The sequence below is a fragment of the Octodon degus genome, unplaced genomic scaffold (genome assembly GCF_000260255.1).
Source record: "Octodon degus isolate 3935 unplaced genomic scaffold, OctDeg1.0 scaffold00126, whole genome shotgun sequence".
Lineage (NCBI taxonomy): Eukaryota > Metazoa > Chordata > Mammalia > Rodentia > Octodontidae > Octodon > Octodon degus.
In genome coordinates, this window is record NW_004524702.1 from 4,569,409 (window position 1) to 4,585,843 (window position 16,435).

A 16,435-nucleotide genomic window follows, 5' to 3' on the forward strand; every position below is an offset into this window, starting at 1 on the left:
CTCAATTAAGTCACTCTCTTGGTTACTTTTCTCTCGTTGCTGAGACAAAATACCTGATGCCCAAAATTAAGGAAGGAAAGGTTTATTTAGCTCACAATGTGTGGAGGTTTCAGTCCATAATCAGCTGACTCCACGGCTGGGTGGCTTGACAGAAGGGTGACAGTTTATGGTGGTGGGAAACAACAAAAGGACAAGGGAAGAGTGTGAGGCAAGGCTCTTTCTTCCCCTCACGCTGTATGCAGGCTGCCTGCCCTGGGGCGGGTGCAGCCCTCACATCCATAATCCCAGGACTAGGCAATGAATCAAGCACGAACTCTAGACTCAGCTGCCCATGCCTGCATGAGGCTTTGGGGGACGTCTGGACACAAACCTTTACAGTCACTAACCTGCCCAGGCTGGCCTGAGCTTGCTACCCTCCTGCCTCAGCCTCCTGGAAGACGGCATACTCCCCAGCCAGGACATCGCATTTTTCAAAGATCAGCAATGGCTCTGCACAGTGCTGAGCAGAATCTGAGTCCAGAGTGAAGACAGCAAAGGGGACAGGGATGCAGGACGCCAGAGCCGCCAGCTCCTGACCCCATTTGAGCCATCTGCCGCATATCTGTAGGCTCATGCAAATAATCAGCGCTTTTAGCAAGAGTGGGCTCTGAGAATTTATACAGTAACCCAGGCAACATGACCTCACCCGCACGCCCAAGGAGCTCGCTATGGTGCAGCAGCAGGAAGCTAAGGACCCGTGACCCAGCTGGGACCTCCAGAGTCAGCGACCTTCAAGCCTACTAAGAGCAAGAAGCCGGAGGCCTATTTAGGTTTTGCCTTTCTGATAATGTCCCAAGCCTTCGGCCAGCGTGGTCAGTCTCTCAGCAGGTCTGCTGAAAAGAACACAGAGAGGGACAAACATTATGCAGTGCTGCAGAGGGGACCGAGGGCTGCATCCAGGGTCACCCTGCTGGCCCAGTATCTGGACTGGGGTGCTGGTGCTGGGAAGCAGCTTAGGGTCCCAAGGCAGTTGGGGGAGCTGGGGATCTGGCTCAGCAGTAGAATCTTTGCCTAGCAAGCTGGAAGCCCTGGGTTCAGTCCTCAGCCCCCAAAACAAAAACAAAACAAAAATTAAAAAATAAACAAACTTCCCTTAGAAAACAATTCAACCAAAGAAATACAGTAAAACCAAGGCAGATGGAGCAGTCCTAGGAGCTCTGTCTTTTTAAACTGATGTGTGTACACTTGTGGTGCCCTGTAATGGTATCACTAGCAGCCGTGCACAGTCCTGCGGCCACCCTGACCTCCAGACTGGAGTCCCAGGCTGCGGAAGCCCCACTGCTCTTGGTCCCCCCGTCCACCATGTCCTTGGTGATCGGAGACCTGGGCCCTTCTAGCACTGTCAGGCAGGACGTCACCCATCACAGACAGGAAGAGAGCAGGGGTTCTCTACACAGCTTCTCTCAGCCCCTCTGGACCTCCTCTCCCCTGGTTCCACGGGGGACCCTCAGGGCTTGGAGGGGTTGAACCAGATAGCAGACCTCAACAGGGCTCAGTGTCCAGGCTCAAGTCAGTCAGGAAGGCCCAGGTGGGCAGAAACAGAGCCCCCAGGGTCAGACAAGAGTCTCCCGGCGCCCCCAGAGGCGTCCACCCTATTGAGGGACAGAATGCCAGCTCCTTCCGGAAACTTCCAAAGCACCAGTAGCGGGTGTGCCTGGCTGAGCCAGTCTCCCTCTGTCATGCCCCCCCACTCCCAGCTCTGGTGTCCAGGGTGACCAGCACTGCCTCTGGGCAGAAAGCCAGCACAGAAGCCCAGGACATCCCTGAGCGCCTGTCACCATGGCAACGTGCCTGCCACACACCCTGCCTGAGCCCAGGTCCAGTAGGGTTTTTTGAAATTCAGAACGTCAGAATGGGCAGGGCCTCCTAGATCAGCTGATGCCAGCCTCTCCCTCTCCCAGGTAGAGAAACTGAGGCCCAACAGGGGCAAGGATGGATGGGAGAACCTGTTGATTAAAAGCTTGCTTCCATGCTGCCTGCCTGCCGCACCCCTTCACCAGGCCACGGAGGGTGTTCCAGCGTCTGATCTCCCAGGAGGGGACAGTGGCGGATGGGGATGGTGTTGGCAGCTGGAACCCGACACCAACGATGAATAAATGATGCTCCCCTGCCGCAGCCAGAGCTCCTGGCCACTGCCACCACTCAGCGCCAACACCAGCGCCAGCACTGCTGGCCAGGGCGGTCACCAGGTGGCCCATCGCCTGCCACCATCTCCCCCAGCTCCAGCTACACAAAGAAGATGGCTGGGCAGTGGTGGGGCACAGGGCCCCTGTGGGCACTGGGGCTATGCCTCTCGGGGGTCTCCAGCCAGCTGGTGGAGGTGAGGCCGTACGCGGAGGGCATGGGGGCTTGGGTCCAGGAGGGGGGCTGTGGGACGCTGGGCTGATCTCTGCCCCGGACCCTGGGAGGCCAGGCTAGTGGTGTGACTGCAAGCTGGGTGGGGGACCCAGATCTGGGCTCTGATGATTTCAGGAGCTCCATGAAGTGGGAGATACCTCCCACCTGACTCCACGTCCACCTGGGGACACAGCCATACCCCATGGGAGGGGGACACAGCTCCTGGGGTTCAGTCATGGTCTCCTGGCCCAGGAGCGCAGCCACTGATCTTCTTGACCTCAAATCTGATGGGGGAGGCAGACCCTGAACTCGGGGTGCTCTGGGAGCCACAAGCTCTGCCCTTGAGAGCAAGGTGGTCGCAGTCTGGGTGGGGGCCACAGGCTGAGCAGGAGGGGCTGACAGGGCCTGGGTAAGGACCTGGCACTGGCCGCAGAGAGACAAAAGTGCCTGAGACAGCGAGAGGCACACAGGGGCCTCCCAAGGTGCTGTGCAGGGGGCCAGGTGGGAGAGGGTCAGAGCCACACCCAGGTGTCTGAGGAATATAGCTCTGAAGTGGAGGGGCTGGGAGACGGGGACAAAGCGCTGTGCTCCCACTCAGCCTGTGCCTGCTGCTGCTGACCGGGGGCCGTGATAGAGGTTGAACTGGGTCCAGTCAGCTCCAGTATCCCTGTAAGGGGACCCAGGCCAGTGTGAGCCTCTGGGGCAGCCCTGGGGCCCCAGGTGCAGAAACCCAGCTGGCCTGGGCATGGGCAGAAGTGGGGGCAGGGTCAAGTCTATTCTGAGCTCAGGAACACGTCTGTCCCCTGCTCACCCAGGGACTGGTGTTTGGAACCCACCACCTGCCACCCCAGAAGCACCAGAACAATGGTTAGGGATGGTTCCATGTCACCCACCCCAGTGTACAGAATGCAGGCCCTCTCAGGGCCTGACACCCATGGCCTGGCCAGTGCCTAGTGCCCTGTGAGCCCAACTCCGCCCACCACACACGGGGGCAGGAAGGGTATTGGGGAGAGCTCTCCACACCAGCTCTGAACCTGCTGGCTTCACTGAGGCCCACACAGTCAGCCAGGCCACAGCCTGGGCCTTAGAAATAGAGACCAATGCCACCAGCAAGACACCAGCCCTTGGCCAGGCAGGGCCCCGTTTCACCCGCTCACACCCAGCACCCGCAGGCTGTGCCCACCCTACATGCCTGACCCCTGTACCCACCTGTGCCTACCCATAACGTGTCTGACCCCAGGTTTACAGCCCGAAGCTGTCTCTCGCCAACTTTCCCATCAGTTTGGGTAGAAAGGGCTTCCCCGAGGGGCTGGACACCAAGCAAGGTCAGGAAGGTGAGGCGCAGAGGGAAGAAGCCCCGTGCTAGTTTAAGGCAGTGCAGACAGTCAGTACAGAGCCAGATCTAGGCGCACCATGCCCGTTTGTGTCTTCCAGTGCTGCATGGTGGTGTCTGCCGGGTGAGGGGCGCCAGGCATGTGTGGGTGCCAGGCTCTGGGAACAGAAGGGGCTGAGTGGTGCGGAGAGCAGGAGCCATAGAGGTCCTCAAGTTTGTCCCTCTGCTTCTGTGCTGCACGGGGGCCTGGGGTCTTCTTCCTGAGCACTGATCCCCCCACTCATGTCTCTCTGGCAAATGGTGGGAGAGGGTCAGAGTCATTTCTAGACAGGGTGGCTCTGCCCAGATTCCAAGGACAGGGCCGTGTGCCCTAGATAGCCAGGACAGAGCTCTGTCCCCAAATGTCTAGGACAAGGTCATGGCCCCCAAGATACCTAGGACAAGATCACATGCCCCAAACAGCCAGGACAAGATCAGGGACCCCAAGATGCCTGAGACAAGGTCATGGCTCCCAGAGATGCCTGGGACAAGGTGACTCCGCCTTCACCACCTCCCACCCCCCAACGCCCAGGGCAGGGCTACGTCCCCTGTTGTGTGGGCTAGGACTGTGTCCTCTGGAAGTGCAAGCGTGGATGGTGTCCCTTCATGCCTTGGAGAAGGACCCTGTCCCTTAAAACCTGGGACAGGATGGTGTCTCCGGGGAAACCGAGGGCAGGGCCGCTCCCTGGGAAGGTGGGAGGTGATGGGCTGGACCCTGCCCGGGACTGCCACAGCCGCACTTATATCTTTTGACCTCTGAGTGTCGCCATTGTATTACAATTTTTTCTCCCATCCAGTGAGGACACTGGTGGGTCTGCACTGCCACTATGAGGCCCCCTGGTGGAGACCTAGGGCAAAGCGGCACAGGTTGGGCCTGGCTCCACCGGAGGGCAGGAAAGTGAATCCTGTCCTCAGCACAGGCGCCCATGAGAGGGCTCTGGACTGGACACAGGAGGTGTCCACAGGAGCCCCGGACCTGGCTGGGACACCAGTTCCTGCCGTCTCTTTCCCCCAAGCACCAGCTGGCCTGGCCCTGCGTGTCCCTGCCGCTTGTCTGGGGCTCTGCTCAGCTGGTGCCTCTCAGCCTAAGCTCATCAAGGTCTAGGCTGCTGGGCCTGAATGTTCAAGGTGCGGGGTTTCAGGAGGTTCTGCAACCCAGTTGAGTCCTTGCAGAGACCTGGACGTCTGGGCTCCAGCCCAACCAGCAGGCCTCCCCTGGCTCACTCCTCTCGCATTCTCTCACTCCTCTCCCATGGCTCACTCCTCTCCCATTCTCTCACTCCTCTCCCATGGCTCGCTCCTCTCCCATTCTCTCCGCAGCCCAGCACCGCACCACCCAAGCCCAAGCCCCCTCCACTGACCAAGGAGACCGTGGTGTTCTGGGACATGCGGCTGTGGCACGTGGTGGGCATCTTCTCGCTCTTCGTGCTGTCCATCAGTGAGTAGCCCCCGCCCTGTCCACGTCCAATCCCTCCGCCCTTGAGTGGCTCCAAGCAGCAATTCCGGGCAGTGCAAGCAGGGCAGGCGCCCGCAAGAGGTCTACTGTGGCTGCTGGCACCGCCGGATGCGCGCACCGTCCCCAGGGAGGGCTGAGGGCAGTGGTGACCCAAAGATTTCTGCTGCTGCTGCTGCTGCTGCTGGATGTGGGAGGCAACCACACGGCAATTAGGGTAATTACAGGGGACTCCTGCGAGTGCAGGACGTGTCATTTTCCCTGTGGCCTCCTCTGCTGTCCCTGCAGCTTGGCCAGCTCACAGGGCCCACACCCGGGGCCCAGTGAGGCTGCCCCCTGCCGGCGCCCCAGATGCCTGGCAGATGTGGCTCTGGCCTCGTCAAATTCCATCTCTGGGAGTGACTCAAATCAAAGCAGGAGGCCCTTCCCCTCCCAGGCTCTGGGCGCTCCCCCGAGCAGCCGTAGCCAAGCAAGCCTGGCAGGCGCCCCTTCCTCGGCCCTCCCCCTGGGACGAGTCTGGAGTCAGGAAGGAGGGTGGAAAATCTGCGTGAAATGCAGGCCAGGTGCGGGAGCTGCAGGGGCGAGGCGAGTCATCTGAGGAGGGTCCCATGGGGAGGCAGTGAGGGAGCACAAGGGTGCAGGGAGGGGAAACTCAGGCCCCTTCCCAGGCCCTGGTGGCCCAGAAAGGCACTGGGAGAAGGGAAGGGGTAAGCAGAGGCAGGAGGGGCACCCTCTCTCCTCAGAGAACCCCTGTGCATGAGGCACCCACCCAGGGAACCCCGTTTTATGTTCTAGCAGCTTCCCAGGAGGGGTTGCCCTGGCCAAGGCGGGAAGTTCTGGGCCCACAGCCCAGATGTGAGGGGCTCCAAGGAAGCGGCAACATCTGACTCCCATGTGCCTCTCCAGGCACCAGAGAAAGTGTCCCTTCCTCCCCAACTAAGCAGAGGCAGTCTTGTGCTCCCAGCTGAGGCCTCAAAGATAGACACTTGTACCCCATACGTGGGGGCAGGGCTGGGGATCATCGGCCCCCAAAAGCCCCCCAGAGCAGCCCTCAGCATGGGTCTGGGGAGCATCCCCAGGACAAGGTGGAGTTATGATCACCTCCAGCTGTGCTGCCCTCGGGCACCGAAGCTCAGGGTCATAGCAGCAAGTGGCAGTGTCACCTGGACATGGGTCACGCAGAGCAGCACCACCCCAAGCTGGTTTTCTGAAGGGAATGGTTAGCCCCAGGGCCTGAGGGGCATGTGGGCATCCCATGCCTCCCATAGTGACCAGGAAACCTCTCTGCTCACCAGGCTGTCTGGCCCACGGCGCTGTGGATGGAGGGGCTGGGGCAGGGGGTGCCCAGGCGGGTATCCTGCAGCCCTGGACTCAAACTTGACCCAAAATACTGTTTCTCCACTTCTCTGAAGAGAAGCAGGCAGGCCAGGTGCAGCCAGGTGGGCAGGCCTGGAGCGGGGCAGGCTTAGCCCTGCCAGCAGTTGCCTGCTGCAGCCTGCTTGGGCTGGCTGAGGAGGTGCGCATGGGTGGCAGCAGCAGTGGCCCAAGCCAGTAGGGTTGGGTGGGGGACAAGTCTGGGTCTCAGGCATGCACAGGGAGGGCTTGAGAGACTAGAGCACAGGTCTCCCGAAACAGCTATGCTCACCCAGACCACTGCTGGCCTCGCCCTGGGGGTGTGACCCAATCTCTTTTTTCAGGCCCAGCTCATCCCATTCATTCATTCATTCATTCATTCATTCATTCATTCGTTTGTTCATTCATTCGTTCATTCATGTATTCATTCACTGCTTCTCTCTGAAAGAAGGTGAGACTGGGACGGGCCCTGATTGCACAAACTAACCCTATAGGGTGCTCTAGCCCAGACTATCTAGGTCTCATTAGTTTCCTCAAAATAGGCCTTGCCTGTGCTGCCTGGGCCCTGCTGGCCCTCAGGAGCTGGCCAGGAAGCTTGGTTTGCCCATCCCATTTATAAGGACAGGCTCTAGCGCTCCCCCCAGAGCTAGGGCCAAGGTGGTCAGACTGGGGGCCTTGGAAAAATAAGCTCAGTAAGGCCAGGTCCTGGCAGCCGTGCCCTGCTCTGCCCTAACTACCCAGTCCAGGACCATGCCCTGGCCCAACTGGCGTGGGCACAGCTGCCCTCGGCTGGAAAACCACTCCCAGAATAACTCTGGTAAGGTGAACACCCCAGGCAGGGTCTGGGTCCCCTCCCTGGTGAGGCCCCAGCCTGCAGCAGGGGCCACAAGACACATAGCCACATCCTCAGGGGTCTCTGCTGTGAGAGCCTAGGCGGACAGGTGGGCTGCACAGTGCAACCTGGAGGCCTGGCAGAGGGGAACAGCTTGGGGTGCAGTGCAGCTGGGGCCTCGGACCAGGACCAGGCCAAGGATGCACAGGGTGGAGCGAAGGGAAACACGTGGGCCTGAGGGACATCTCCAGCAGGACACGCAGAGGGGATGCTGGTGGCCTAAAGTGTGGGTGCCTTCCAGAAGCCACTCAAGGCCCAACCCTGACCAAGACTCCCTGTCCTCCCCAGTTATCACCCTGTGCTGTGTCTTCAACTGCCGCGTGCCGCGCACCCGGAAGGAGATCGAAGCTCGGTACCTGCAGCGGAAGGCAGCCAAGATGTACACAGACAAGCTGGAGACTGTGCCGCCCCTCAACGAGCTCACGGAAATCCCTGGAGGTGAGGGGGGCGGCTCTGGTGCCACCTGCCATCCAGAGTCACCCTGTTCTGGCCCTTTACCTGCGGCAGGGTCGGGGGGGACACAGACTGAGATGGGGTCAAGGAGCCTCTCCCAGGTAGGAGGTAGGAAGGAAGCCGGAGGGCATGGGGGTGGGGGGCAGGCTCAGGACACCTTCGCTGCAGACCTCAGCCCCCACCTCAGCCTCTTAGCTTGTTTCCTCTCCCCACAGAGGACAAGAAGAAAAAGAAGAAAGACAGCGTGGACACGGTAGCCATCAAGGTAGAGGAGGATGAGAAGAAAGAGGCCAAAAAGAAGAAAGGAGAGAAGTGAGGCAGCAGCAATGGCTGGCAGTGTGGACTTCGAATTCAGATTCAAATTCAGCTCAGCCTGCGGAGCTGTGGCCCAGGAGCTGAGGCCATGGCTGATCCTCACTGCCTGGCAGGTGCAGGGCCAGGACTACACAGGTGCCAGCCCCCTGGCCACATGAGCACTTACTGTGGACCACTGTCCCCACCTTTCCTAGCAGGGGCAGAGGCGGCACGGAGGCAGCGGGGGCAGTTTCCTTCTGCGCTGACCACGTTGGGGTGACAGGCCATACCTGGCTGCACACAGGCCGAGAGAGGCTGCCCCAGTGGCAAGAAGCCTGTCCCAAGCCCGGGGGTCCTGCAGACCCCAGCTCAGCATGATGGCATGCCCTTGCCTTGCTTGTCACCCAGGTGCAGAGGGCACAGGGCCCAGAGAATCGGGAATGTTGGGCTGCCAGAGTGGTTCTTTCTATGCCCAGCAGTGGCTGGAGTTTTGGCCTAGGAGGTCAAGGCAAGGCTGCACCCCACTTGCAGCTGCTCCACACCTGGCCTCGTGCTCCCCCACACCCTACAGCAACTTCTCTGACAGGAAGAGGAGGAGCCAAAGACCAAGGGGCTGACCCTGGGGAAGGGAGAGGGGCAGGGGGCTTCCGCATGGCACCAGGCCTTACACGTGGCTCTCAGACCTGAGCCTGGGACTCAGGAGACAGCACAGGAGGCCCCCAGCAGGGGCACTGCTGCACAGTAGCCTGCCAATCTGTAAATAAAGCTGAGCACATCTCAGACCCTTGCTGTGCTCTCCCCTGGCCACTTACGTGGGGCTGACACAGCTGTTAGCCATAGCAGGTGGTTCAGGCCAGGCCAGACCTCCCTCCCTGACTCTTTTCCTAGCCTGATGAAGGTGGCAAGGAAAGGGGACCCAGAGGCTGACAGGCAGCTATGGCCACCAAAGTCCACCGAGACCCGCAAGCCCTGGAACTGGGGAGTGCGCTGGGCTGGCCAAGCCGTCCTTGACACCCCTCCACTCTGCCCCATGGCTTCCAGTGACATTTGAGCCCTGAGCCTGGAGCTGGGCACTCACAGATCAGCATCCCACAGGGTGGACTGATCTGGGCTCAGGAGCCTGGCAGCAGAGATCGCAGGGGGCCTGCCCTGGAGGCTGGGCACTTTGCCCTCGGACAGCCACAGCTGCTGTCCTGTGCCCTCAGGAGGAAGGTGCAGACTCCTCCATGTAGGGCTGGCCAGGGTCACTGTCCCCTCTAGGTCAAGACCTCCCTGTGCAGCAAGGCAGGGGAAGTCCCAAGGGGCAGAAAAGAGGCCACCAAGAGCCTCAGGATGGCGATGAATGTGCCCCACCTCTGACCCGAGCCTCCAGCCCTCTGCTGGCTGCTGATGGAGGGATAAAATAAAGCTCATGAAAAGAACCCATACCAGCCCCAAGACGCAGCTCCACCCCGCTTGGGATCCCTGGAGCCCTAGCTTCGGGCTACATTGTATGTTGTTCCAAGCCACTGTACAGAGCCACCCTTCACCATCCCACCAAGTCCCAAGGACAGAGGCAGTTCCTGGGGTCCCACCCCCTCTGGTGCACCCCCCCAATTGGCCCAGGAGAGCAGAACCCCAAACCCAGGCAGGAGGTGAGGAAAGAGAAGCATTTACATTTGATCTTAGCCAAAAGGCTGAGAAGCGATGAGAGAAGCATTTAATGGAGCTGAGCATCACAGAGCAGCCAGGAGGCTGAAGGGCAGCAGCAGGGCCAGGAGCAGGGCTCTGGATGGGGCATGCAGGCCGGAGGGCTGCCCACTGATCTGGGTGGAGATCCAGGACTGGTAGGGAGAGACTCGGAGGAAGATGGGCGGCGCCTCGCTCTTCTCGCAGCCCGCACCCCAGCTCATCATGCCCACCAGGTATGAGATGCCCTCTGAGGAGCACACCAAGGGCTCGCCCGTTGCCTCCTGTGGGAGTGGGGAATCAACAGGATCAGGGGACCAGTGGGACCTGGGGGGATGGGCCTGGCTCAGGGATCCCACAAACACCCGCCCTCACACCCAGCACCCCGCTGCCCTCCATCCCCACTCATCCCCCCTCGCCCACCCTCCCATGCCCCTCTAGCCCCCCTAGTCCCTTCCCTCTGCTTCCTGGAGGTCCTGGGGGAGGGGAGAAGGGCAGGGAGCTCACGTAGCAGAACTGCTCCCTGCTGGGATCTTTGGCACAGATCATCTGCGAGGTGATAATCCAGACCAGGGAGGAGACGGTAGAGAACTTGTGGTAGAAGTCGTCGCACTTCTTGTTGTTCAGGATGGTGACTTCCTTCTCCTGGATGGTCCGGAATTGGGGCCATGCACCTGTGGGCCGGGCCTGGCTCACTGCCACTCTCGGCCACCAGCTTGGCCTCCACCTCTCTCTGCCCTCCCTGACCTCCCCATTGGCCTCTTCGGCGTGTGGCACAGTGGCTGCTCTACCTGGCACTTCCCAAGGGCTCCTGGATCTGGAGATCCTGGAGCAGGCCACCACCCTGAATCTGGCCTTGCTTCCTGCTGTCTGCGCCTCCTCCCTCCCACCTGAGGCTCTCAGCTGTGCCAGCCTTCCTGTCCAAGGCTGCTGGAGATGAAGCCCTCCTTTCCCAAACTCTCCCCCCACTCTCTACCATGTGACCTGGGCAAGGAGACACCTGGCCCCTCCCAGATCCTCCCCAGCAAGGGCTATTATAGAGGCCCCCTGAGGATGTGGACATTCCTGGGATACCCAGATAGGCCTGAGAATACCCTTGCTTTGGAGGCTTTGCCCCACATTGGAATGACAAGGGATGGAGGTCCCCAGAGAGAGGGGAGGAGCTCTAATAAACCCTAAGAGACCCCAGGCTCGCAGGTGCAGAGTCCCCCACACCCACCTCCCGACAGACACTGTCCTTGATTAGGTGTGCCTCCCATGAAAGTCCTGCCCACCCATCTAGCCTGGGACCAAGGTCTCAAGGATGTTCAGGGTCCCCAAGGCCAGAGAGGCTGTGATGTGTGCACTTCATAGACCCTCACACATATGAGACCTCAGAGACCCAGTGGGACAGTCAGTCCCATGGGCAGCAGGTCTCTTGGGGACAGAGTCCAGGAGACATCATCCCCGGGGCACCCAGCCTGCACCCTGGCCTGAAAGGTTGTGACTCACCGTCAGCCCGGGCAAGTCCCCAGCCCATCACGGTGCAGAGGTAACCATCCTCCACGTTGTCGTCCAGGTTGGGCAGGCAGATGGGCCACACATACTTGCTGTAGTTGAGTGGATGCTGGAGCCTGAGGAGGCCAATGTTGTTGGCCTGGCCGACCCAGGACCAGTAGCGCTGGGGGTGGTACCCAGGGTTCATTATGACCTGCAGCACCTGGACGTCGCTGCTGGTCGGGGTCAGCTTATCGATCCACGGGCTCCCCACCCTCACTGTGTAGTTCACGTCATGCCTGGGGGACCAAGAAGGGCTGTCTGCTGCCAACTCTGCCCCCACCCGGCTACCATCCCCTGCTCCAACCACCTCCAAGCATGTTTCTCGCCACAGACACAAACATGGCTCCCCATTCCCTAAAATGAAGGGGAAAACAGGCTAGCAGAAGCACAGTGTCCTGCGCTGGGCTGCACAGCTAGCAAGTGTGTAGGGACTCTTCCCAGCATCTAAGCTGCACCTTGGCAGGCAGAGGGGCCCTGTACAGCTGCCCATGGTTGACTTTCAGGTTGTCTTCCCTGGTGCACCCCTGGGGTCCCTGTGTGGACATGGAGGCACGTGTCTCCACTGGCAAGGTCCCTCCCCTTAGGCCACTCTCAGGCCATAGAGCATGGGACACCCACTCTGTTCCCAGACTGAGTAGACACCCCAGTGAGCAACTGTCCTCCCTTTTCTGTCCCTTCTGCCCTCAGTGCTCCCAGGATGGAGGGACAGAGGAGGAAGAGGAAGGAGCAAAAGGGGGAAGGGCAAGACCCAGAAGGCAGCAAAGACCAGGCTGATGGCTTCTAGCACTCCGTTCCCTGGCGTAGACCAACTCACAGCGCCAAGGCCAGGCCAGGTGTACAGGGAGCATCCACTCCCAAGCTCAGGCCCTGAGAGAATCTGCAGGACTCGGCCCTGCTTGCCCAGAGCTGGGGCTAAGCCAGGCTGGGACGCAGCTGCCACTGATGGGTGGGTGACTATGCCCCCTGACCCCAGTGTCTCCACCATCAGCCCCAGCCTTGGACTCACTGGCTCACACAATGGGCCACAGCCAGCACCCAGCGGGAGGCGATGAGGGTGCCTGCACAGACATGGGTGTTGTTGGCCCGCACGCTGACCATCCAGGGTGCCCGCCGGACCATGGCCTCTGCATCCCGGAGTGTGGGGTCCTGTTCAGAGGAGGAGCCGCAGGCTGAAGAGGAATGAGAGTGTGATGAGTGTGTGTAGGGGGGCTACTGGAAGTGGGCCGGATCCTTCACAGCGGCCCCCATGTGTCCCTGCAGACACACAGGCAAGGCCTTGGGTAGCCACCGCTGTGGGCGGGAGGCCTGGCCAGGGGTGCTCCGTTGTTCCTCCCACACTTGCCAGGCATGCAGGACTGTCCGGCAGGGGGCTGGTAGGGCTTGAGGCTCCAGGTGCTCTCTGCTGGCAGGAGTGCCAGCCACTGTGGCCATTTGGCAGAGACTTCAGACCAGGCCTCCCACGCTGCGCTGTGTGCCCGCAACGCTGTGTGCTCGTGGCCACCAGAAGGCTCCCTCCTCCCTTGTCTTGTCCCTCCTCACAGTCGCCTGCATACTCACGAGGCTCAAAACCCGGTGCTGCTGAGGAAACTGGCATCGAGGGGGTCAGTGCCTGGCGGGGACGGAGAGGCCTGCTGGGGGTCCAGGGTTTACCGGGGTCAGCGGAGGCAGTGGTGGCTGGTGCCCCGGTAGCGTGGCTGAAGCCCACGCGGCCTGCAGGGACACGGAGCAGTCAGGGTGAGAGCCGGCATGGACAGGGGTGGGGGGAAGGGCCTGGGGAGGCCGGGGTCTCACCCAATGGCGGGAGCAGCAGCAGCAGCAGCAGCAGGAGTAGCACGTGGGCATGGGCGTGGGCGTGGGCATGGTCAGGGACACTTGTGCGGTGACCCCGAGGAGCACAGAGCCTGTGGAAACTCTGCCCACGTGTCCTGCAGCGGGGCTCCATCAGGGGAGGCAGCGACTGTGACAGTCCAGACCGTGGCGCCCCCCGCCGGCCGCCTGCCGCCACCCTAGGTAACTGGGTTTCCGCCAGGGCGCCACCCAGTGGCCACCCGCTGTGTGCCCCTGTCCCGGACCTGCCCCTTTCTTCCTCCCACGCTGGGCCACAGTCTGACCTCAGCCAATTACAGGAGCCTTTCTCTGTGCTGTTATCCCCGAGGGCAACAAGAAGCCCAACCCAAGCCCTCCCCACCGGGAGGGGGCGCCCAGCCTTTCCAACCAGCACCCTCACCTCCCTGCCGGCCTGACAGCAAAACAGGGCTCTGCCTCAGCCCCTGAGAAACAGATTAGTGATTGTTCATAGTGATTTGGAAGACTGCGTCCTTTAAGCAACTACTCCCACCTCGCTGGCCAGCGATGTGCTTGCTTAAGATCTGTGCGCTAGGAAAGGTGGCTTAGAGGAAGTGTCCTGCCACAGAGAGTGAGGGTGACCACCTGGCCACCATGAGTACGAGTCTCTTTGGACACTGGGATTTGGGAGGTGTTGGTGGCTTGGTTACAGGTGGCATTGTTAAAGAGCAGTAAAAGGGTACCCTGCCGGGAGCACAAGGCCACTGGAAGAGTCCAACTAATCAAAGACCAGGTGAATCCGGCCAGGATACCCTGACATGTGCCAAGGCCTCTGGGCTTAGGAGAGACACTCGAGTAGCCATTCTGTGTGCCAACCTCTGGAAGGACGGCCAAGGAACCGTGCAGATGCTGGGTGTCTAGGGGGAGGGGTGGCTGGCTGCTCCAAACCTGAGAGCCCCATATGGGGGACTCCCTACTGCTCAGGCTGGCCAGTTTGGGCCTTGCCTTATGCTCTCTGGGAACTGAGGGGACCACGAAGGCCACTAAACTGCCCAGGGCACTGTCACCACACACAGCCAAGCAAGCCTTGGGCTCTGCCCCACAGCACCCACTCTGCTGGAAGCTGTGGACCCTTAGGAGAGTGGGAGGGTAGGAGGGCTTGGGAGAGGCCCGTGGGCTCCGGAACACAGGCCACAGGTGCAGGGCTGCGATCTGGTCCTTGTGGGCTTTGTGAGGAAGCATGGGAGAAATGTTCAGGAATCCCAAGGAGGCCCTAGGGACTGGAGTTGCTGGAGGTCACCAGGAAGACTGGGTGGGGACTGGAGGGAACTGCCGTCTGTGTGTGGGGGGGCAGGCTACCGAGGTCACAAAACAAGCACACACAGACACCGGGTAAGACTGTTGGGAGGCCAGCTCCTCACAGGATGGCGGGGGTCAAGGACAAGATAATGTCAGATGTTAAGGTCAGGAGCCCCTCCATGGAAGACCTGAGAAGACACGTCCCCACACCTCCCTCAGGTCCCCACCCAAGTCCTCTGCAGCCTGTGATCTCTGTTTCTGGGGTGCCTGTGCTGGAAACAGCTCACAGGAGTCATGAGGGAGGCCAAGGGGACCAGCGGATGTGGCCAGCAAGCTACAGTGGGCTCAGGAAGGCAGGCAGGCCCCGATGGAGTTCAGCCGGGCCATCTGCTTCTTGATCTAGAGGTGAAGTGGGAGGTGCTGGAATGGTGACAGGGACATGGTCCGGCTAGCCACAGTGCAGGCTCCAGCTCCATACTCCATCTGAATCCAGGTCTTACTCACTTGGCAGGCCAGGGAGCTGCCGGAGGTGTCTGGTAGAGTAGGACCCCCAGGGTCTACTCCTCCTTAAACCTACTCTGGACGCAAAAGTTCTCATCCCCTTCTTGTAAACCCTTAGCCATAGCCACTGACCTTCTTTCCCACCATCCTGCCTAGAGAGTGAGCTCTTGGAAATGGAAACCAGTTCCCCTCTTTTCTTGCAAAAATACGTGCTTGCATCAGAAGGTATTCATGGTGCCATACACGTTATCACAATGTAATAGCTGTGGCTGCTGTTAGGGGCCGGTTTCTTATGATTTCTGAAGCTTCATAGCCATCTGTAATGCTGGAAACTTTTATGAGTCAGACAAGCAGCTCATTAGATTTACCTGCCTGATACAATACAAACCAAGATTTGTGGGACAAAATACAATCAAAAGTCCACAAGACACTGAAAGAAAAAATAATAAAGATAATATAAATTTTTTTTGTACCAGGAATTGAACTCAGGGCCTTGCGCTTGCCAGGCAGACACTGCACCCACTCAGCTACAACCCTGGCCCTAAGAATATTCTTAGGAACATAAAAGAAAGTCTGCATATTGTACAGACACACCACTGTCCACAGAGAAGAAGACATTGTGTGAAAAACTTCAACTCAGAACTGATTTCCTCCTGAATGAAAGACAAAACACCCTGACCAACCTGCTCGCTGGAGGTGAGAGCTGAAAGGGTGAAATTTTGAAAACTGTCACCTTAAATCATGAATGAGCATTGAAGACAAAAGACTCCTCTGAACCCAGACAAAGTGAGAACCGGACCTCAGAGGGGCAAGGGGAATCAGGAAGCTGTTGCTGTGCCCCAAGGCCCTTGGCCACACCCAGGGAGGCTGAGATTCCGAGGCAGCCTCATGCTTGGGTGCCAGGCACAGAGGCACAACCTGAGCCTGCCTGAGGAGGCCCTGTAGGAGGGGGACGCCCTCTGAGGACAACGGGAAATGGCCCTGGTGTGAATGTTCAGCCTGGACTCACACTGGCTGGGGACTCAAAAGCCTCGGCTAAGGATGGATATCACTTAAAGTGTTTGCAGTGTCCCCTGGCACCTGGCAGCAGGTGCCTGCCTTTCAAGCCACCTTTCAGGGAATCCCCAAGAGTTTGAAAGATCGCATGCTCACAAAGAAACCAAGGCACCGTGATCCCAGGAGCGCCTGAGCAACCAGAGTCAGAGGCTTGGAAGCTGGGGCAGGGCCCCTGCCCCGTGGGCCCTCGTGTGTTCGAAGCCCTGTTTCTCAGGTCCTGGTATGTGTTGATCTTTATTCTACCTGCCTATTTCATAAATGTTGTTTCCTCTCCTTCAATATAGAGTAAAATAATTTAAAATGATACAGGGCTTGTTTTTAACATGAATCTGTAACAATCAAGCACTTCCAGTTAAAATTAGAGCAGTTTTTTCTTTTGGTCCTCTTTTTTTTT

The 16,435-nt window shown here is 59.5% G+C and overlaps 2 protein-coding genes across 2 annotated transcripts; one reads left to right on the top strand and one right to left on the bottom strand.

The window, feature by feature from the left end:
• The first annotated feature begins 2,278 nt into the window (after positions 1–2,278).
• Tmie (transmembrane inner ear) lies at positions 2,279–8,864 on the top strand. Its single transcript, XM_004640683.2, has 4 exons — positions 2,279–2,359; positions 5,069–5,186; positions 7,735–7,884; positions 8,115–8,864. Exons 1-4 carry the CDS (start codon positions 2,279–2,281, stop codon positions 8,213–8,215), a joined length of 450 nt encoding a protein of 149 aa, XP_004640740.1. The 3' UTR covers positions 8,216–8,864.
• Positions 8,865–9,908: 1,044 nt separating this feature from the next.
• Prss50 (serine protease 50) lies at positions 9,909–13,342 on the bottom strand. Its single transcript, XM_004640776.1, has 6 exons — positions 13,192–13,342; positions 13,051–13,110; positions 12,407–12,569; positions 11,353–11,636; positions 10,369–10,535; positions 9,909–10,145 (listed from the first exon to the last, which is right to left on the bottom strand). The coding sequence occupies exons 1-6, from the start codon at positions 13,340–13,342 to the stop codon at positions 9,909–9,911; spliced, it is 1,062 nt and encodes a 353-aa protein (XP_004640833.1).
• Between the last annotated feature and the right edge of the window lie 3,093 nt (positions 13,343–16,435).